The sequence below is a fragment of the Strigops habroptila genome, chromosome 12, assembly GCF_004027225.2.
Source record: "Strigops habroptila isolate Jane chromosome 12, bStrHab1.2.pri, whole genome shotgun sequence".
In the NCBI taxonomy this organism is placed as follows: domain Eukaryota; kingdom Metazoa; phylum Chordata; class Aves; order Psittaciformes; family Psittacidae; genus Strigops; species Strigops habroptila.
In genome coordinates this window covers 15210961-15232933 of record NC_044288.2, presented here as the reverse complement: position 1 = coordinate 15232933, position 21973 = coordinate 15210961, and the positions used below count along the sequence as shown (strand labels likewise).

At 46.9% G+C, this 21973-nt stretch overlaps 1 protein-coding gene across 1 annotated transcript in view; it reads left to right on the top strand.

Annotated features, from left to right (window-relative positions):
• The first annotated feature begins 5095 nt into the window (after window positions 1–5095).
• The window catches only part of ADAM19 (ADAM metallopeptidase domain 19), a 33351-nt gene continuing 16473 nt past the window's right edge, over window positions 5096–21973 (top strand). The window contains exons 1-7 of the mRNA XM_030503914.1: window positions 5096–5176; window positions 5400–5473; window positions 8358–8428; window positions 17947–18025; window positions 19010–19086; window positions 20659–20851; window positions 21054–21119. Of these exons, the coding sequence (XP_030359774.1) occupies window positions 5122–5176; window positions 5400–5473; window positions 8358–8428; window positions 17947–18025; window positions 19010–19086; window positions 20659–20851; window positions 21054–21119 (615 nt within the window). The 5' untranslated portion in view covers window positions 5096–5121. The remainder of the gene's footprint in view (window positions 5177–5399; window positions 5474–8357; window positions 8429–17946; window positions 18026–19009; window positions 19087–20658; window positions 20852–21053; window positions 21120–21973) is intronic.

Below are 21973 nucleotides of genomic sequence, written 5' to 3'. Positions count from 1 at the left end.
ATAACTCCATTTTCCAAGTCCAAGATCAAATTCTATCATTTGAGAACTACTGCATTTTGTAGTTAAAGAAAGCATGAGTAAATCCTGTCTACCCTACACATTGCAATTGTGTTGTAAACAGCCCCCTGCTCCCACTGCATCTGTAATGCAGATGAATCATTACGAGGAAAGTCTTATAAATAGTAGAAAATGCCTCTTCTGCCTAAATTATCTTCTCACTGAAAGCTGATCTGGCCTGCAGGAGTGCATGTGGGCAAATGTACTAATTCCTATACAAAGTATGTTTCGGGGTATAAAACAGCTGTTTATGGGATTATTCTCTAGATCTAACTTTCCCCTTCTCCCATTTTTCTTTTTATACCCTATAGCATAGGATAGAAGACATATTTCAATGCAGCAGAATCTAGAATGGCTGCTTGCCATGGATAATACAAATTTATTTCCTCCTATATGGGGGTGTCCAGCAGTGCTTGAAGGGAAGTGCCTCAGAGCTTAATGATTGTACCCTGTGCTTGTTGTGAACTCGCTGGTGCTGGTAGCTCAGAGTGAACTACCCACCTAAACCTGTCTTCCTCTGAACCATTCCTTAGCATGCTCTGGTAGCCCCCCATGGGGGAATTCTCTGTTGATAGCAGAGGTTTTAGCTCCCATTTCTAGGTCATTTTCAGCCCACTTTTGAACTGATCTCCTAAATGCAGATTCCTGAAGTGCCAAGTGTCTGTGCTGTTATTTCTCTTCTTGCAGTGTGTGAAGAGGGTCGTAGGCAGGGCCAGTCCCTTGGTGAGTGTGTGCTCCTGCAATCCTGCTTCATGGCAGGGCAAAGGGTACTTCAGACATGAGAGACACATGTTCTTATAATTCTTTAATTCCTTCTCTGCTGTTTACCTTGATCTAAACTAAAAATCACCTCACATCCTTCTTGAAAAACAAATCAGATGCAGATTTTCCAAACAAAGTTTGTTTTTCCCCTGCTGCTGTAAAAGTCAAAAGACATTCAGGAGTGCTTCCCAGTGCATCGCTGCCTGTGGCAATCCATTTGCAGAGACACCTTTCCTCTCCAAAGCTACTGGACAGTTTTGTGGATTGCATGTTACTAAAAGACCTTGCACTGATATACCTATTCCCCTTCTTTTACAAGAATAAAGGACTTCAGTATACTATGGAGTCGAAGTTTGCAGGCAGGAGGGAGACTTCTACAGTGCTTTGCATGTACAAATACAGTTAAAAAGATGCCGTGTGTCTGCATGCCTGATCTTCTGCCATCAAGTTCACTTGCCTGTAGGAATGAAGCAAGAGCAGCAGCAGTGACCCACCCTTTAAAGAAAGCCTAAAGAGTGCTTTGATATCATTTCACTAGCAGCACATCGGGACAAGCCCTTGCCTAGTACCTGATCATCTTACAGCACTTCACCCTCTTCGGCAGAACAGCTGCTCTAGGGCTCTTCTAAGTATGTCCTACATGGGTGGTGGAAAACCAAGGCTAAACAGAACATTCTCGGTCAGCCGAAGCTGTTCTCAACTGTTAAGACTCTGAGTAAAGAAGTTCACTGTTAAATCACCAGTTCCCTTCATGGATTCGCATCCTTCCTCCTTTGATCATTTCAAGTGATTTGAAGGAGAAAAATGTTCTGAAAAATGGAAGATTTCACATTCCACTCAAGTCAGCCAAAGACATAAGATTTCTTTCATCAGCGCAAGTGTCTGTAATGCAGAGGTTAGGCAGGACAAAAAGTCTCCTGTCTTCTCCTGCTAAGACTTTGATTCTTGGTAGCATTTTCTCCAGTGTCAGCAGGAGGCTTTTCAGAGCCGCTTGTTCAATGAGCTATCCTATTTCTGAAGAGAGTTCCAATGAAATATTACTGAGCTTTTAGTGTGATACGTGTCCAAGTCATTCTCTGCATAAGTCTGTTTCCTGAACAGGCATTCTCCTCTGTAGGTCTTTCTCTTTCCTTCTAGGTGGCTAACTCCTAATTTATTATGAATGTAATGGGAGAATCATCATCTTTTGCTGTCCAGCTAACAACAATAGTGTAAAATCATCTTACAAACTGTTGAGTAAGTACAGAAACCTCACTGCAAAAGCATTTTCATCAGCTTTGCCCTGGGGAAACTCAAACACCTAATTTTCAAGCCCACTGATCAGCTGTATGTGCAGACCCTTCCTCTGGGTGCTGCACGGAAGCTGCTGCTAATAGGTCTGCCCATCCCTTGATCACAGGGGATGGACCCGATAAGGGAGCAGAGCACAGACTTCCAAATGCCCAGCTGCAGACTTTTAATCAGGCAGTTGGGATCCTGGAGGAAATGAGTCTGAGTCTGTGTAATTCCTAGATAACTGAAAGCCTGACTTTGCTCTGTGAATCAGGCAAAAGTCCCATTGGCTTCGGGAAGAGCTTTTTGAAGAGATGGGTACAGGCAGGATCTGACTCATCCTGTGCCAGAGCAGGTAGTTACAGCATCTGAGCACTGCTAATAAGGCTAGAAGCCTCTGAATCTTTCCATGCAACAATGTCTCAGCAATGTAAGTGATGTATCACATATATATAGATTAAACTATAGATAGCAGCTGCACAGCCTCTGGTTATATTTTTATAGAGGGAGTTTCTGGTGATTATAAATTCAGATATCAATTCTCACATTACCAAGAGCCAAAGATAAAAATATCACTATATAACAAATGCAAATATTCCATGTATTTTGTTTTTGTGATACTTAAATGCTGACAACAATCACGAGCAGACAGTCACTGGCCTAAGTATTGTCACAATCTCAAACTAAGGAACCTTTCATTCCATTTAATGCTTTTTCATGAGCTGATCTTCTTTTAGAGAAATAGATGGAGCAATCTCTGTGAAGATTATTTGCACTGAGAAGGTTTGTGACAATCTTTCAATGCAAATAGACATGTTCCTTATCAAAGTGTTTTGGTTTTTTTCCTTTGGGTAGACAGAAATTTCATGCAGGGATGAAAGCAGAATAGCTGAATTTGTGTCTAAATTTGGCTTGCATTTTTACTTATTTATAATAAAGGCATCAACAATAGTGCCATTGTTTTCTTCTATATTACAGGCAGCTATTAATAAGTGAGGGAGCTCACAGAAAATCAAGTTTTCCTTTCAAGATACTCCATATGATTAGAAAAGTGCTGAAACCTGGTCCCTGGATTTTTGCTCTGGGAAATAACATGATTTAGTTGTGAGAGGAAAACTTGTGACCTGTCTGTGGTCAGCTAAAATGTCATTTATAGCCCACTCACCATGATGAGTCCCTCTGTGTGTCCCCAAGATAACCCAGCTTTCTTCTGCCAGGTTGATATCAGGAATAAACTGACCTTCACAAGATCATGAAGGTTCAGCATGTGAAGTGCTGGGGGAAAAGGGGATGTATATGAAAGCCATAAACCAAAATGGTATCTTCAAATGGAAACAGTCATACTTCCTTTGGGCAACAGTGGCAGGATTTAGCAAAGACCTTCAGTGAAAGGTGGTTTCAATAGCTTAAATAAACCTCTGGAGAAGAGACAAAACCATTACTATTATCTAGCAAACCCTTTTCTAAATGGAATGTTAATTTCCTATCAGCCTGATTTACCGATACACTCTGAAGTGTAGCCAGGTGCAAATTCTTCCCAGTTTTTAAGCTGGTTTCCTGGTGGTTCACCTACACAGGCACTTTAAGTAGAGATGAATGGAAAGGGGCTGCATGGATAATGCGGATCAATGGCTGGCTGAATAGTACAACTGAGAGGTAATGCCTGTTCCTGCCACTCTGAGCCGACCCCATAAAAATCTGTGCCAGCCCACCCTTGCTAGAGAGGCTGCAGCTGAGCTGGCTGGGGCTCACAGCAGGAATACACTGATATGAGGCTGAAGAGAAGCCTCTAGGGAGACCTTATAGCAGCCTTCCAGTACGTAAAGGGGCCAACAAGAAATCTGGAGAGGGTGTGTAGTGATGGGACAAGGGGGAATGGCTTTAACCTGCCAGAGAGGAGATTGAGATGAGCTCTTAGGCAGAAGTTCTTCCCTGTGAGGGTGCTGAGGCGCTGGCACAGGGTGCCCAGAGAAGCTGTGGCTGCCCCATCCCTGGCAGTGTTCAAGGCCAGGTTGGACACAGGGGCTTGGAACAATCTGCTCTAGTGGAAGGTGTCCCTGCCCATGGCAGGGGGTTGGAACTGGAGGAGCTTTAAGCTCCCTTCCAACCTAAACCATTTTATGAGGGAAGGCAGTTGCTTTTCACAAGCTCAGTGTATGCAGTCTGCTAACTTGGACTCTGCTGTCCTGATGCAGCCTTGACCTCAGCAGCCAGGCACTGCGTCTGGTGGTCTTCCTCGTGCTCATTCCACTGGAGGGCAGAGGACCAGTAAAGGGATGGTGCATGGACTTCAACCCATGGCTCAGCCCCAAAGGGTGCAGGAGAAGCAGGGGTGTTCCTTTGGGATCCTCATGGGAGTGAGTGGATATCCCTGAAGAGCAGCACAGGGAATAGGAGCTGTGGATGTTCCCAAGCCATTCCCCAGGTCTGGCTCCTCCATGTGCCTTAAGGAGAGAGAAGCACTGAACATCATCTTGCTTCTGTCCTTAAAAATCCACCCTGTATCCCCTAAGCTGTCCAGGGGCAGTGTGTTTCCCAGGACTGGAAGGGTTTAGGTTGCTTCTGGACATGGGTTCAGCTATGAACGATTTGCCAGGATTACACATAAACATAGCAAATAAACAACTCAAGCCATAGCGCAGCTCCTACAGGATGCTCTTGACAATGATTTGGCTGCTTCCCTCCACCGGGTCTTCCCTCTTTGCTAGCTTTTGAGGCACAATAGATTTCCGTGCTGGCAAAAGAGCTGGGGGGCAAGAAAGGAGGTTTTGCAGAGGGATCCCCCAGGGAGGAGCTCAGGCTTCCCCCTGCCCCGGGGTGCCGGGGGCACGGCACAGCCCAGCCCCATCGCTACTGCACCAGCTGCATCCCCGGGGTGGGGTGAAGGAAGAAAAGGAGGAGACACCCCCACCCACCCCCAGGCAGGGGGCTGCAGGGCCGGATTTGGGCCGGTGGTGGGAGGAGAAAGCCGCGCCGGGCGGTTTTATACGGCGGGGCGGTGGCGGCGGAGCGCGTCTCCTGCCCGGAGCCATGCGGGGCTGGGGGCTGCTCTGCGGCATCGCCCTCTCGCTGCTGCCGCCGCCCCGTGAGTGTGGGGACCCGGCTTGGGGGGACCGGCCGGCTGCCCCCTACCCTGCCCTAGTGCCCCGAGCTGCATGAACCCCCGGGGAGGGAGAGAAGGAAGGAGAATGGGGGGTGGCTTGGTGGGGGGGATCCTCCCGTTTCGCTGTCTCCTCGCCCGCGTTCCCCGTGTCCCGTGTTCCCCGGGATGCGGGCGGTGCTGAGCGGCTCCTCTCGTGTCTCCCCAGCCGGAGCGGCGGAGCGGCAGCCCGAGGTGGTGGTGCCGCGCTGGGCAGCCCCGCGCAGCCCCGGCACAGAGAAGGTAGGTCGCGCCCAGCGCTGGGCTTACGTTCTGTTTTCCCAATAGCGTTTCAAGGGGGAGGAACGATGTAGCGGTGAGCGCAGAACATCGCAGGGTGCGTTTGGGGCTTTTTTAGGGATTTTGGGGTTTTTTTTGAGCGGTGGAGGTGAGCCAGAACGCCCGTCTGCGGCACGGGGAGCTGCTGCAGCCCCTCCACATGGTGATGATAACACTGATGATAACCTCCCTAGGGAAGTGGTGGATTCCCCACTTTTGCTTTTAAGATTCAGCTGGGCAGGGTGCTGGGGCATCTAGTCCGGGTCAGGCTTTGTCTAGAAAGGTTGGACCGGATGATCCCTGAGGTCCTTTCCAACCTAGTGTTCTATGATTCTGTGACTCCATGATTCAAATCCCGGGAAAGGCTAGGTGAGCTGGCTGGCACATCCTGGGCACTGAGCATTGGGCTGCTCCTGGTGACTCGCATTCACTCTGTGCAAAGGCTTGTTGTAATCCTTTGCTTTGTGCTATGCTTTAAAACCTGGATCAAATCTATTTGATCTGTATGGCTGTGAAAGAAGAGTGAGGCAATGCCACCAGCGGCATTTAGGGAGCATGTAAATGGAAGCATCTGCTTTAAGAGATGAATCCCAGCTATGAGGGTGCTTCACTGAGAAAAGTCAACCAGCACCTCAGGTGTATTTAACTGTGTCTTAGACACTATCTGTATCAATACAGATCACTGCTTCCCCTCTGTGGATGGGTGGAGTGGTGTATCAGTAGTCTGTAGCCAAGACAACAGCTATTGTGCCAGACTCAAACACAATCACAAACCACAGTTCAGCTTTCCCAGCCTTTGCATTGCCACAATCAAGAAGTTGTAAGTTGCATAATCAAATGAAAGAGGAAAATCCAGATGGTATTATTTACATCGTGAAACAGAAAAAGGGAAAGTGGCAGCATTATACTAAAGTAAAAATCATGGCATCTCTCTATAAATGGTGTTATTTTGGGGCTTATGGCCTCAAAGTTTCTAAGACTTTTTATTGTGTCATGTTTAAAACAAACAAAGAAGCTACAACCACTCTCTCATGCTCTTACTTCTCTTAAAAATATCCTTGCAGTGCTGCCTGGAAGTTTTGGTTCTCTCTATTATTGATAGTGATACAAATACATCTGGTCAGCATTTCCCCTTATACAAATTTGCTGGGTCTCAGGGGTCATACTTGGCTTGTTTCAGGCAAGTTCCTCTTGGCTTTAAAACCAGTGTTAGCAAAGCTTATGTCCAGCTGGGATGTTTCAGTTACACAGCAACTGATGGACTCTGAAGTAGTGGGATTATTGAAGGAGAAGGGAAGGCGTTCTTCGTAATAATGATGTTTGCAGAACCTTTGTGAGAAGACTTTTATGATCATGGAGAACCTCAGACTCCCCCCAGTTATGGGGAAGGCAACCTCCATTGCTGATGTGTTAGTTAGCAAAACAACAGACCTACCCTGACATGTACTGAGCACCTGTGATTCAGTGAACTAAACTCAGCCCCTTAGAATTAGCTGCTGTTGTATACACTAAATGTATTAACCTGTTTTGCATCATCTGCGTGGGTCTGGTGCAATATCCTGGAAACTGAAGGGAAGATGAATAAAACCCAGAATACGAGCAGGGAACTGATGAAAAGTTTGTAACTGAGCTTGAGATTGATGAAATAGCAAATGAGTGTATCTCTGGGCTGACAGATCTTTCTTCAGAACATCCTATTCAGTCAGACTTGCTTTGTTTTGCTTTCAGTTGATCTGTTCTGCAAAATCCCCTCCAACACTGAATGAGGAAATATTATGAGTTAATAATCTCATCAGTTTTCTTTCAGCTGAATAGAGAAGTCTGGATTATTTCTTTTCTGGGGATTTTATTCATCCATTTCCTTTATGAGCACTCAGACTCAGAAATCCCTAGATGACCTTAGCTAGTGGTCCTGCTTTGAGGAAGGTAAAACTGGAGACCTCCAGAGGCCCTTTTAGTTGGTCCTCTAGAAAACATATCCTATACTTTCAGTCGCTTGAATGTTTGGGAGGTTTTTAAGTGTTGGTTTTACTGTATGCATTTGCCATTGCACTAAGAAACGGGTCCTTTCTGTTAGCACCAGTAGCCCTTGGGCAGCTGGCTGTCCTAGGTCCTCATCTGGAGCTGTAGGCAGATTGCAGACCATGGCTGTGCCTGTGTGCCTGAACACACTAGAAAGTTGCTGTCATGGTTTCCAGTCCCTTGGCAGCCTAGGACTAACAGAAAAGCAGCTGTGAAATACTGTCTGAACAATGGCTAGAGCCTAAAGACATCTAAGGGACCCTGTTGCATGCCTTCTGTTGGCATTTTCTGCAAGTAAAGAACTACATGAAAACCTCCAGAAGAGGCATGATTCCTCCTGTCCTGAAGCAGGCTCCTAAAAATGTCTATTTCTGCTATGATATCAAAGGAAGCTTTGGTTAACTAGCTTCTATATTTGATTTGTAAACCTCTGTGGTGCGGTCCTGAGCACAGTGCACAGGAGAAGAGGATGCAGCGCATCCTTGCCACCCAGCTGCACCTCTAAGCGCTCCAGCACCAGGACTCATTGCTTGGTCTGAGCCCATTATTCCTCCTGAGGCACCAGGGTCACTAGCTCAGGTATGACATCCCATCAGCGTGCCTGTACTGCTTCCCAGTTGTGCCATGGGATGCAGTAGTGTGCCTGGAGCTGGGAGCCGCCATGGCCTGTCCCTTCCCTTCCCTAGCACTCCAGGTCTGAAGGTAGGAGGAGGGCAAGGAGTGGTTTAAGGTCAGCTGCAATTTCCAGGAGGACAGTTTGTGTTTCTGGATGTGTTCATAATAATGATGATGTATGACTAACAGGCACCATCTCCTTTGCATGCAGCATCCATTCAGAGCTGAAGTTACAGTAAAGACAGAAGGCCAGGAGCTCATCTTGGAACTGGAGAAAAATGGGTAAGTACACTTGTGCCTTGCACTGTGGTCTCACTGAAATAATGAATAAGGATTACAGTGGAATCAACAGGAAAACCTCCACTGACTTCAACAGGGTTTTGATAAAGACAGGATAAGGAAGTCCTTTTGTGGATTTCAAGGTTATTCCAGGTCTGAGTCCCTGCTGACATTAATCAGCCAAGCAGCACTGACTGTAACAGAGCTTTGTCAGCAAAAAACAGACAGTGACCTGACCCTCAGTGTGGAAACTTATTTTTGCATCATAATTCTTACTACATTAACTAGAAAATGTTGCCAATATGAAGTACACTATTTACTAAATGGCTTGATGCTTTAGAGACAGTGTGTCTAATGAGGATTTCATTTGCTGTGATCCAAAGAGGTCCTACCCTGTTTCCTAGAAGAAATGACCTGACAGTTTCAATTCCATTAGTGCCATTCATACTAAATTAGATTGAAAAAAATGCTTTTGCATTAACTGAAATGCAACCTCCTCTCAGGCACAATACAGTAATGCTGTGTGCTATCATAGGGTGTGATGTATATTGAATTCAGCTGAAGCTGCAGGAGATTAAGGTACATAGAAGAATTCTGGTCTGGAGGCTGCTCCAGAGGCTCTCTGCCTTGTAAGTATATTAGTTTCCAGTGGTGGAACAGCAGCTGGAAATTTAACTGCAAGAAGCTTGTCTTGCTAAGCAGTCCACTTGCACTGTTGGTGTTTCATTTATTTTTAAATGAGTCTGGAGATGTTTGTCTACTAGAATCAGTAAGAATAATAACCTTGGAATAATGCCGCCGGTTATATTTTAAATGTATTGTATGGACATCCCAACCACAGAGCTCGGGGGCTCAGCTTTCCTCCTGAAAGACATCTTATGACACCTCACTTATTAGTTCTGATGGCGATGCATAAACCGAAATGATATTCAGGGTGTTTTGGAGGAAAACCAGACTTTTCTTGGCATTGCCTGCAGTAAAGACTGAAATCTGATGGCTGGTGAAAGGCGAGCGCATCCTATGAGGTGTTTTCTGTGATAGGCCATATAAGCTACTGAGAGTTTTACTGCTGCAAAAGCTGGTTGAGTTTCCCAGGCAGTTGTGCACCTGTGTAAAGCTAAACAGAAACAGCCATAAATTCTGTGTGTTTTGGCATCTCTCAGCTGGGAAAACAGAGAAGAGACCAGGTACCATGAGCACTGCTAACTCCGTGCTTTTAGTGCAGGAAAAATAGCTGTTGCTGACAACAGTGGTCAGTTCTGAACTGAACCTGGAAGCAACATAACTGGTAATGCTGCTGGGGGTGTCCTTCCAGGGGGGAGGAAGGGCTGCCAGTGTTCTGCAATTACTGTGCAAAGGTGAATTTGTCTCTGGCACGGGCAAGGATTCCAGCTGAATTAACCCATTTGTGCTCCAAGCATGCTGATGTAACCCCAGGTGCCTTGCGGGAGCAGTGCTGTGCTACTTGCAGTGCACACAAACTCATTGCTGGTGTTAGTAAACAGAATCATAATAATAGAAGCTTTCTATTGTGTTCATTTCCTGAAATGTGTTTTCATTCATTGGGATGTATACACACACGCTTCCATAGCAGGATGAATCGCATTACTGGGGCTGATGAAATACAACAAGTGGCTTGGAGGTTTTTTGTTCTTATTTTCTGTGGAAAATGCAAGTGATTCATAGGCAGCAGTGCTTCACATGGGAGGCTTGCCAGGCCTCAAGCCCTTGTTCAAGAAAGGTGATGGTACAATCCTCATATGCAAGTCTGAACTGGATTAAATGAGAGGCTCTGGAGAGCTGCCACTTTTCAGAGACTTGTGAAGGTGCAGAAGTAGTTTAGAGACACTCGAAAGAGAAGTGATGAAGCAAACAAACACATGAAGTCCCTGAGAGCCCTGTGGATGCTGTCATTATCATCATCCATAGAGCACTTCTAAGTAGAGGTAAACCACTTCTCCTTGTCAAAGCATGCAGCAAGGCAGGGTCCAGCCTGGCTCCTTGGGTTTCCAGCCTGGGGTTGCTCCACAGCACCCAGCTCATCACTGCTATTGCTTGTCTTACTGGGGAGCCCGAGGTTCTAGCTGAGGTTTGGGGTGCTGAATATTTACAGCATCAGAGGCTGCTTCTCTGAAGGGTTTGTTGGGCACCCGGACTGGGGGAGAGAAGGTGAAATCCCCAAGTGGGAAGTGTCCCTTCAAAGCTGCCTGAACCCTGGCTGCTCCTGGTTTTGAGTTGATGTGAAAGTGAGTATAACAGAACTGCAACTTTAAGGAAGGTTCTTGGGGATTTTTAAATGAAGTCCCAGAGTTCTGGGTCATTTCATTGATCCAGTTTAGAGGAGCTTCTGGAAACCAGCTTTGCTGCTGAGGTTGGTGCTCTGCTCCCTTTCTGTCTCCTGACTCAGCACAGGGGTGTGAACACACCAGCCTGGGTCCTGTTTTATATCCACATCCCAGACTCCCACCACTAAAGAAAGCATGAAATGATTGGCATTAATCAGGTCTGGTGGGGATATTATTTAACCAATGGTTCCCAAAGCTAGAAAAGAGATACTCCAAGCTAGTGACACTGTTGTAAATTATATTCTCAGTGGATTAGGCAGCCTCATTACATGTTCACCACTCTCCTTATGGAGAGGCAAAGCTGCTGAGAGTATGAGCTTGCTTTGAGAGCTAGGGGAATAGTCACAATCTGTATGGCTTCGGTAGGGATGCACTAGCTTTGAAAGAAACGTGCAGTTTTCAGTATGTGGAAGAAATGTTCATGCCAAGCCTGTGATTTCATATTCCATGTGAAAAGGACATTGTGTTCTTCCACAGAGGCAAAACACAGAAATTATTGAATATCTTTCCTCAGGACTGTGCACATCTCTCTATTTTGTAATGAGCTCAGCGCACTTCTGAGTTTGGGCTTCATACATCTACAAACACAATTATTGCATTAGCAACTAACGTAATATTGCATTATTTCCTGTTCAGGAGCTTGATAAGACGGTGGAACCACACTGTAGTTCCAAGCAGAGTTCACAACATTAGTTAACATTTCTGAATAATAACAAAAGTATATCCCCAAAACAACTCAGGCTTGTTTCAAGTGACTCAAGTACATGTCCTGCAGCTGTGGGATTGGAAAGCTCAAAGCTGCACAAACAACAAATATATGGAGAGATGCCTATAAAGCAGCTTTAAATTTGGCTGGGGCTTAGGAACGGAAGAATCTGAGTTGCAAACCTTGGATGAAAAGTGACTTTTTTAAAAAGACATTTGTTAATAAAAAGCAGCTTTCATCCAAGCAGGGAGGGGGTGCTGAGACACTGCATGCATGTGGCAGCACTGCCTGGTGTGAGCCTTCTCTTTCTGCTGAAGAGGAGAGCTCATATTTGCACAGCAGAAACCTGTGTGGAATTTGTCTTGTCACCTGAGTATCACCAAGACTTTCCTCCCTTTCCTCTTCCTCTTTCTCTTTGTGTGTCTCATGGGGACAGCAGGCTTGGGAAAGGTGCTCTCAGCTGCACGAGGTAGTGGAGGCTTCTCCAAGGGATGTCCCTGCCTGCAGTGAATCCCGTGGGCAGCATGGGGCACAAATGTGTGTTTTACCTATGTGTTTTGCCTGCTGCCTGCCCACAGCAGCCATTATGGTGTGGGGCACTTGGTGACAGAGCCCCAGTGGAGATGTGCAGTGGAGATGGCTGAGGACGCTGCAGAGAAAGTCCAAAGGTCATCATTTGGTCTGACTTCCGGAGCAATCCAGCCTTTTTTAGGCAACTGGAGCTGACAGGGAGCAGTATCTTTTCCGATGTCATTTGGCCCCACCTGGGTAGGCAATGAGTGTTCCAGCCCCGCTCGATGCTCTCAGTGATAAGAGATCTGTATGTCATTTGTATTTCACTGTTTCCTGCTTTTGCTCATTTCCAGGGCCTCTTCTACCAACTGAATGAGCAGAAGGGGAGGCTGCTGCCTGCCTCAGAGCAGGAAGGATATATGAGATTATTCCACTGATGGGCTATACATCATCAGTGTCTAATGGGCTTCCTGCATGGGGAGAGGGTAAGGGTTATGTAAAGGAGGGAAATTGAATTTCATCTTGCTCTACTGTCTCTTGGAATCATCAGAAAAATAGGGTTGGGACCTGGAAAGCCATAGCTGCTTTTCAGCCTCCTGATTCCCTTGGGATATTCAGTGATTTCTCTGTGAGGGGCAGAGAGGAAGAGATGAGGAAATGGAGCCCTTCAAATCTTTTGTGCACTGACTCATTATCAGCCAGTTTCCCATTTATTTTATTTCCCTTTTCCTGTCCAGGCAACTTTTTGTGGTTCCCATTGGTAAGCCAAGGGGCTATGTGACAAATTTTGCTTGGGTTCTGATTTACACAGTGAATATCAAGGGTGATGTGGATGGCAGAAGGGGATGGAGAGTCTTTAGCCTGTGGTATTTTCCTAGGCTTTATAAATGGCTAGTTTAGCTCCATCTCAATAGCTGGGAAGCTAATTTTTCCTTCCAAACTGCTGCTGTTCACACAATAAACATGTTCTCAGTTATGTCAGGAAAGACACTTGAGGAAAGGAGCGTAAGAGCTCCAGGCTTTGTCTGGTTGAAACTCCAAGAAAAAAAAATCTGGATTTCATTGATTGTATAAAGTGCCAGGTTTTGGCTGGAGGATTCCAGACAGGTGAAATCTCTGACCTGCCGCTAGTGGTGGATACAGAAAGGCCTGCTTGCTTGTGTTGTCATGGGTCATATGTTGGTGTTCATATGGGGTTACTACAGGTTTTGACAATAAATTCTGACTTTAGGGAACACTTAAGTGACTGGGAGGTAAGGGGTCAAACTCTCCTTCTTACCCTACTTGGTTCCTGTTGAGAGGCAATGGAGTGGGACCACAAATTGTAGATGGAAATCTGATATCTAAGCTTTCTTGGGAGAATCAATTCCCTCCACCCCCAGATGCTGGCAGCCTGGCTGGACAGATTTACTGTGATTTGAGGAAAGGGACAGGGAAAGAGATGTAAGAGATTGCAGCCTTCCCTTTTCTTGGTCCCACAACTGAAAAACAGAGAGTCAATATTTCTCATGAGAGCTTCATGGGCTGTTTGGCTTTTGGTTTTGGGGAGGAAACAAAAAATATGTCTGTCTCCTAGATACTCCTGGGTGTGTTTAAATCGGCGGCTGTCTGTGCATTCAAGCCCCTCTGTATAATGAACCCAGACAAAGTTGCTAATGGGACTGAATTATAAGAAGTCCTTCTTGCTCCAGTTAGCAAGAGCTCCAGTATGCCACCAGGGCCCTCTTGGTGCCCGTGGGTGACCTCCAGCTGGTGGAGCTGAGCACGTTCATGGCAGTCCCCTGCGATGGAGGGCTAAGCTCCTCTTAGGCTTGTGCTAACAAGTGATGTTTCGCAGGCAAGAGAAAACTGCTCCCATTTATCAGAAAATAGGGGTGAGTTTCCGCAGAGCAGCTGGGAAGTGTGAACTCCCTCCAATGAACATGGTTGTGTGAGGAAGGCCCCAGCTTTCTGCTGGCTTTGGGAGTGTGTTGGTGTGCTGTGCAGCCCTTCTCCCCCCAGCTGCTTCTCTGCCTGATGACAAGTGCCACAGGGGTAGCTGCCCATGAAGAAAGCTTGGTTTTGCCTCATGCCCTCAGCCTGCTTCTCCCAATGAATACCATCAGTTTGTGTGTGAAGTATGTGACCTCCCTGGCATGGCATCTCAATGTGGCAAAACAGAGCCACGCTGCCCTGTAATGTCAGGTCTGCACGGCAGGGCCCTTCCAGGCAGCAACACAGCGGCATGGAGAGAAGGGTTTGGTTTCAAACAATGATATCATTGACAGGCTGGAGCAGGACCAAGATCACTCCACGTCAGTCAACAGCAGAAACAGTCTCAAGCCATCTGTACATTATGGCACCGAGCCACTCTTCCTTCGCTTGGCTTCCTTGCTTGTATTTAACCCAGCTCCCAAGGCTTTCTGGGGAACAAATCCTGCCAAGAGCAGGCTAGTCCACCCTGAACTGGATCTTGGGGAACGACTGATCTTGCCGAAAGCCGGTCACTGTTGGAAAGGTGTGAGGGCCTCTCTAGAACATCCTGAGAGCTCATGTGTAGCTTACCCTGGCCTCAAACAGCCCCACGTGGCTGCAGCTGGGACTGAGGCTTAGCAAAGGAGAGTGCTCCCATCCAAAACCAGCTTTTCCCCTTACTTCATCAATTCTTCATGCTGATAACTCCTCTAATGAGGGACTGCATGCTGCCTTTTAGGAAGATGATGTGTGCTAGCAATCTGCCAGCTGCCTGACTGGATCTCAGAAGCCTTTAAGTGATGCTATTTTGCATCTAGGCTTTTGCAGCTTCATCTTGAGCTGCTGGAGGGGTAGTCACTGAGATGTGTAATGTAACAAAGAAAGGATCAAATGGTACTGCTTTTTCCAGCAAGGAGGTGAGCTCTGTGCCCTTCTGGAGCAGTGAAGCAGGTCTCTCGGTGCTTTGCAGGGCTGAGCTCCCCTGGAATCAGCTGTTCAGCCTGGCAGTGGTGCTGTCCTGAAACGATGATAGATGAGGTTTTGGGGTATGTGTGTCTTATTAATTTCTCCAGTTTTTTTCTAAGAGTGACAAGACTGGCTGATAACTCTGATGTACTCTGAGATGGAAAGGCGGCTTCTTTTCTTTTTATTTACAGCCTGGTGGAAAGCTTGATGCTAGCTGAGGAAGAGAGTGGGGCTGAGAATGAACTTTCAGAGGCTCAAAGTGAGATAGCACCCCAAGAGTGTTGCAAGAACAAGATGTTCTGTTGGTTTTCCTCTTTCCTCACTGACCTGCTCACCGCACACCGTGCAATGCAGTGTGAGAGCCCTTCTTAGTGCTGCAAGAGTCCCCAGGCTCTCCTGCGTTAAGGCAGGGTAAGGTCTTCAAAACAGGACTGTTTCAAGCTCAGAATAAGCAGCTGGACTTTTTATATGGAGCCTGCAGTATAGGAATGAACTAGTAGAGAGAGGCTTGAAAGTTGTAACATGGCACTGCTCAGCCAGATGCTTTCCATTCAGCAGCTGCATAAGTAACCTTAGAAATGCAGGCAGATCTTTCAGCCCCTTAAGCCACCCTAGAAGGTGCTAGAGCCTCAGGCTGCAGGTAGAAAGAGATGTGCACACAGCGAGTGTTGTGTGGCATCATCCTGTGCCCTGAAACCTGATGTGCTGGGCTCTGGTGCTCAGTATGGCCCAGCTCAACACTGGGGCTGGACGGCAGCACCATGGGCCTGGGGAGGAGTCATAGCACTGAGGAGTTTCATGGTCGATGCTGGAGGAGAGATAAAATAGCTATTCATAGTGAATGCTTTCCAAGAATAAAGGAGTGGGAAGAAAACATAAGCGTGCTTGTTTGGGAATGAAGCAAATAAGCTGTGCGAGCCTCAGCTACTGGAAATCCATGGGCTGGTGTCTAATTCTGGCTTTAGTAGCACTGGGCAGATGAACACTGGCTTACTGTCTACTCTTGAGATGACAGTCTTACACAGACCAGATACCTGCCAGAGCACATTGCTCAAGGCAATTTCCTGTGAGTTAATGCAATCTGTTGATTAAACATTTGTTTCTTGCAGCCTCATGCTGAGCAAGCTACTGCAGTCAGGGAGATGAAGGGAGTTACTTTCTGTGGGATGGTGCTTTTGTGCTTATCTTCAGTTTACAGACCTGAGATAGCTGAACGCAGCAATCTCTCCTTCTGATCACTGACAGGATCCAGTGATGAGAATTAACACATCAGAAAGAAACAAAATGAGCTTTCCTGGCGACAGTGAACTTTGAAAGTGGAGATAAAAGCTGTTGCATTCCCGACATCAAATGCTATCAAATGCAACAGTGGCACACAGTTTTGTCTGACACTAAGCCATCATACTTGTTCAGGTGTCCGAGTCTTTAGATGCTGGATGGGGAGGGCACTTTCAAACACTGATAAAAGGTTGGATTTCCTGTTGCTCTGGCCTAATTTAATTTGATACCACAAGCACCCAATCCCTTATTTAAACAGAAAGGCTTTCAGGGTAGATTAGACCTGACTGCCACACACCAAAACCCAAGGCAGATGGAAAAACATTTGGGTTTGCTTCTGATACAGCTTTCTCCATCCAGCCTAAAGAAATCAAGCAAAGAAAAGAAGAAAACATTTGTTTTCTTGCAGGCCATAGTTCATAAATGTGGTGCATGAAATGCTTTGAACAGGGATACAGAGGGACTGCCCTGGATTCATGTAGTATCCTTGTGGCATGGCAAGTGTCACTTCAGTGGCCTGGTAGCACTGCGGGGTTGCTGCAGAAGTATTTGATAGATGGGGCATGTTCTGTGATCCTTCTCCAAACTTTTGGAGTGAAGCCATTGTTTTAAAAAAACTGCTTTAAACCTACATTTTATGGCTGCTGAGATGGACACAGGATATGACCTTCTTGGTTTGGCCCAGATTTTGACTCGCTGTACTTTTTTAGATCACTGTTTAGCAAATGCAGATGTGTAAAAAGAAGGGGAAGGCTGTTTCCTCTGGAACAGAATCAAACCGCTTACTATTCAGTGCACAGGAGCTCCTTTTATAGACTTTTGGTCTGATCCTGGGCTGAAGACAGGGAGAATATTGTCTATATGAGGTTGACACGAACAAATTCAAATTGGGGAATCAGCATTTTCCTAGGACAAAGATGTGAATCGGCTTCTGGGCAGAAGTTGAAATGCAAATGCAGATTGTTCTTTTATTGTACTCAGATTTGGACTATGGAGAGAGTCTGGGTTTGAGCTGAGAACTCACACCAGTGCCCAGATGTGTCCTGAACTGGCCTGTGCTATGCTTGCTACGCTGGACTTTGTGCTTTGAATCTAATCCCAGTGTATCTGGGGCATAACTTGGCAGTAGTAAAGGAAATTCTACACAGAGACTTGTATCCATTAGGGGACAATGATGATGCTGGTTTCTGCTTTTTAATTTAATTTAATAAATGGCTTGAAATAGCGCTTAGGAAGATGTGTACTGCACCCTTTCAGAAGTGGATGTGCTCCATGAGAAGTGCTCAGGTCCTGCCAGGGCAGAAGATAGATGGATGTGGCGAGGTCAGCTATGCTTCCACCTTCTGACCCTCTGCCATCACATCACTCTGCACTGCGAAGCGCAGCCTGCGGCATCGGTCCTGCCGCAGCTCAGACGGCTCCTGTGCCACCAGGAAGCGATTAGCTGCTGCCTCCCTGGGGACAGTGCTAACAAGTGCCTCACAGGCAGAAAGTGCTGGTCCAGAGCAGAGTGCAGAGATACAGCACAGCTGGTGTCCCACAGATACCAATCTCCCAACTGCTCCCCGTGTTTTGCACTTGGTTTCATGCTACAGGTAGCAAATAACCACTGCCCCAGGTCCACAGCGGTGGTTCACAGCAACAGAAATGTTTATACTGACTTCAGAAAGAGCTGGATCTAGCCAATTTTCTAGCACACCTGGGAAGCATTTAAAGAAAGGTACCTGTCTTGTCTTTAACCCGCTCTGCTGTGTCTTCAGAAACCTCTTTGCACCAGACTACACTGAGACTCATTACAGCAAGACTGGAGAAGCCCAGACCATCTCTCTGACCCACACGGTGAGTGCAGCAAGTGCTTTCCCTCCTGTGCCATGCAGCAGCCCCAGAGAAGTGGGTGAGCTGCTTTCTCCAGAGCCTTTCTTTAAGGCCACAAGTCCCTGCAGCTTTAGGCTGAAGGAGAGGGCTTTCTGACCTGGGGAGTTCCAGCAAGAAAGCATTCCGTATGAGAGGCCAGGTCAGCTGCCAGCATTGCTCCCCTTTCTCTGGATGCTGGGAAATTGTTTGTTTCTCCTGATGCTCACCCTCTTGCTTTTAGTTTTGCCATTGGGTACTCCACACTGGGGACGTTCCCAGCCTTTGGGAAAACCAGCCTGTGTAAGCTGGCTCCTGTTCAGTATAAAACCCATAAATTACTGATCTCACGCAGGCCTCGACTGACTCTCCACTGCAGTGGCACAAAGATGTGCATTGGTTGCGATGCAAAAATAAGAGATAAAACCCCCATGAGATCATCTTTACTAATGCTGCCCCGGGGTGAGGGGAAAGGATGTGATGAATATGTTGGTGTTTCTGCCCCAAAGCCTCCTTGTCCCTGCCAGAGGCTGCCTTTGTCTTGCCAGGAGCCCCCAGACATGGACTTCCCCACTGCCTGTAGTGTCACCCTCTCTGCGGCTGAAGGCACATCCTCTGGGGCCTGACCTAGGGCCAGCTGCCATTGATAGGAAGCTCCTATTACAGGCAGAAAGCCTTGCATCAGCCTTAATGCTGCAGCTATCTGAGTTGCTTCCTTGGGGATTAAAAGCTCTCAATTTTTACTGGCAACAAGGAGCTGTTTGATGCACTTGCATGGGCCATGCACGGCAGCCAAAAGGCCAGTTTTCAATGCAGACTCACAGAGATTTCGCTCTGATAGTCAACTGCCAAATGCAGTACAAAGAGAACAATTGCTGGAGTATGGGCGGTACTCGTGTGGGACTCTGCCCAAGTATAGTGTGTGTCCATCCTGAAACTGCATTTCCAACCCTGTTCCTTTCTGCTTTCCAGGACCACTGCTTTTACCATGGGGTTGTGAGGGGCTGGGAGCGCTCCAGCGTCACACTCAGCACATGCCGAGGGCTGCGGTAAGTGCCTGGTGATGCCGGAGCTGTGGGAATGCTTCTACTCAGCTCCTCATCTTTCGGGGCAGATAGACCTGTTCTCAAATGCCACTCAGCCAAGAGTTCTGGGCATAAAAGAAAGCATGTCAGGGGAAATGCAGAAGTTTGGGTATCATTAGGAACCATCTAGCCAGCTCCTAGACTCCTTCCCGCTTTGTGCTGGCAACACGGACTCATTCAATGAGTGAGTTTAACTCAAGAGTCCTCTGGAGCAAAAGACTCTTGTTAGTGACTCAGTGCTGCATCTGTTACAGAGACAGGACTAACCACATCAGAGCCCAATACCCCCCCAATACTCTACGCTAATGCAGAAACCAGCTCCTTCTCCCATTCTCTCACAACAAGAAGTTTTTGTGTGCACTTTGGGGCAAAGTCTTCAAGTCTGAACTTCTTCCTCAGTCGTGAGACTTGCTCTCTGCTCTCCCCCTGGGTGGTGCTGGGGTTGTGTGTGTCCTGCATTTAAAACCTTCGCTTTGGTAGTAATGGAGTCTTTGGCAGGAAAAAATGGTCTGTATCCTCAGCAGGAGTAAGTGAAACAGCTCATTGTAACCACGGAGCTGCATTCATTTACACCAGCTCGGAGTTTGTTTTCAAATACCACATGGGCTTTATTGATATTAGTGGTCATCTGCTGTCGAGCACTGATTGGAAGCTGTGCTGATGGGACCAGCTCCAGCCAGGAAACAGCCTGTGCCAAAGCAAACCTGAGACATCTTAAGTGACTGTAGCACAGGCCAAAGAGCCTAGTGAGATAAACAAGACAGTGCAGCCACCTGTGGCTTCCAATAAGTAATCCAAAAGCAAAAGTAGTCACAGGTGTGCCTTGCTTCTATCAGACTGCCTTTTCCTAGGCTCTGCCTTCCATCTGTGTGGGAGAACAGAGATGTCTCAGTGTGCTCATGCAGTTGGGTTCCTGCATCCCTATGCTGTCAGCGTGTGCTGGCAGCTCCTTGGCATCCTTTTCTGATTGCTAGGAAGGCATGGGAGCTGCACACACATAGCTGTTTTCACCCGAGCCTTCATAGGGAGGCGTGCTGCCCATCAAGCCATGCATCTAGTGGGCATCAAACTCAGATTTCCAGCTCTCCTGGCTGTAACGTGCTCATTGATAAAACCAGAACCATATGGCTATGTGCAAGTCACAGAAAGAACTATGTTTTTGTTTTCTGTTGACAAACAAAGTCTTCACATTTTTCAGTCAATTCTGGTAAAGGCAAGTTTCAGCAATTGGTTGTAAAGTTTTCACTGCCCCCCAAGAAAAGGTTGTACTTTAAAGAAATAAGTGCTTCTTAGGTTAGCACTGTTACAGCACATCTCCAAAAGCCCCTCAACTGAATATCTGAGGCCCACTGAATAGATGCTAATATATGGGAGCTCAGGGATTCTCCCCTCTGAACTCAAAATATTCCCATCCTTTTTATTAATTAACCTAATGGCCTGTTAAGGATAAGTGCCTTGCCAGGGTCAGACGGGGACTCAGCAGCAGTTGCTGTGATAGTAATTAACTTTCCCTCTTATTGCTTCCCATTTCAACAGAGGACTTATTGTACTGAGCAGCAACTCCAGCTACATCTTAGAGCCAGCTCCTGACAGCCCAAACCAGCACTTGATTTACAGGTTGGATGACCTGAGGTTGCAGAGAGGAGCCTGTGGCTATGAGGGCACTGGAGACACAGCCAAAGACTGGCTCAGGGACTTCACAACTGGGATGAAACCACCACGCCAGAGGGTGAGCAGGGCTGAGGACAGGCCTGTAGCTGAACTGACTTGTGATACTTGGTTGCTATAAGTCACTCACATCTGGACGTCCCTGTGTGTGATGGGGCAGGGTGAATGGCCAGTGAAAAATGGGAAAAATGACCTGTACATATATTTTGTGAAGAGTTTCTTGGGGGATATTGGAGAAATAACCTGTGTTACTGCTGCTATAGGTGAAACGGGAGACTCTGCAGGCTACGAAGTATGTGGAGCTTCTGCTCGTGGCTGATTATGCAGAGGTAAGAAATGGGATCATGTTTATACCAAATGAGCACTGGGCTCAGAGCGAGCATCCCACCTGCAGCATCTCCTGAGGTGGGGAAGGAAGCTGGAGCTCAACAAGTTTCCTCTTGCCATCTCAATGGTCGTACCCCCACCAGCAGACAGGGAGAGCTGTGTCTTCATCACTTTAGTCCTAGCAGCCATGACCCCTCTGCCACCACTGCCAGCCACTGTTGGTCAGGGTAGAGATGCGGGTTGTGATTTGGATGAAGGATGAGGGTTGGAAGTCAGTTCTGGCCTCCCAAGGTACCAGTGGTTGGCCTTAGTTTTTGATGGGAGAGACTGCCTTCAGCCTAGGGTGACTTGAGGGTTTCCAGAACAACATGCTTCTAACTCTGCAGTAGACTTAATCTCTAGAGAAGATAACCGTGATTATCCTCTGCCCTGAGCTGGTAACAGATATATAAATAGACATTTTTAAGGCTCCAGATCATAGCATAGGGCTGGAAGAGACCCAGTGAAGTTAGCAATCCCTCCTCCCTCCCCAGCTTGGACAGCACGCCAGACATACTTACTGACAGTGCAAACTGTGCAGTGTTTTGCTGATCATTTAATCTCCAACACAGACAGGAGTTAGGCTGGTCCTATTCATAATTTACAACTTGAAACTCCGCATAGTGCTCTGGGCTACAATTAATTTGGAACAAAACCAAAGGCAGAACCCATTTTGTTTTCTCTATTAGGTAGCAGGATACCAGGGAAACTCTGAGAAAACACATTATACCCGGGAGCTGCCATATGTTGTTCATTTGATTAGACAAGCTGGGGTAGACACCCTCGCAGTGTTGTCATTAACTGCCCTTGCTTTACT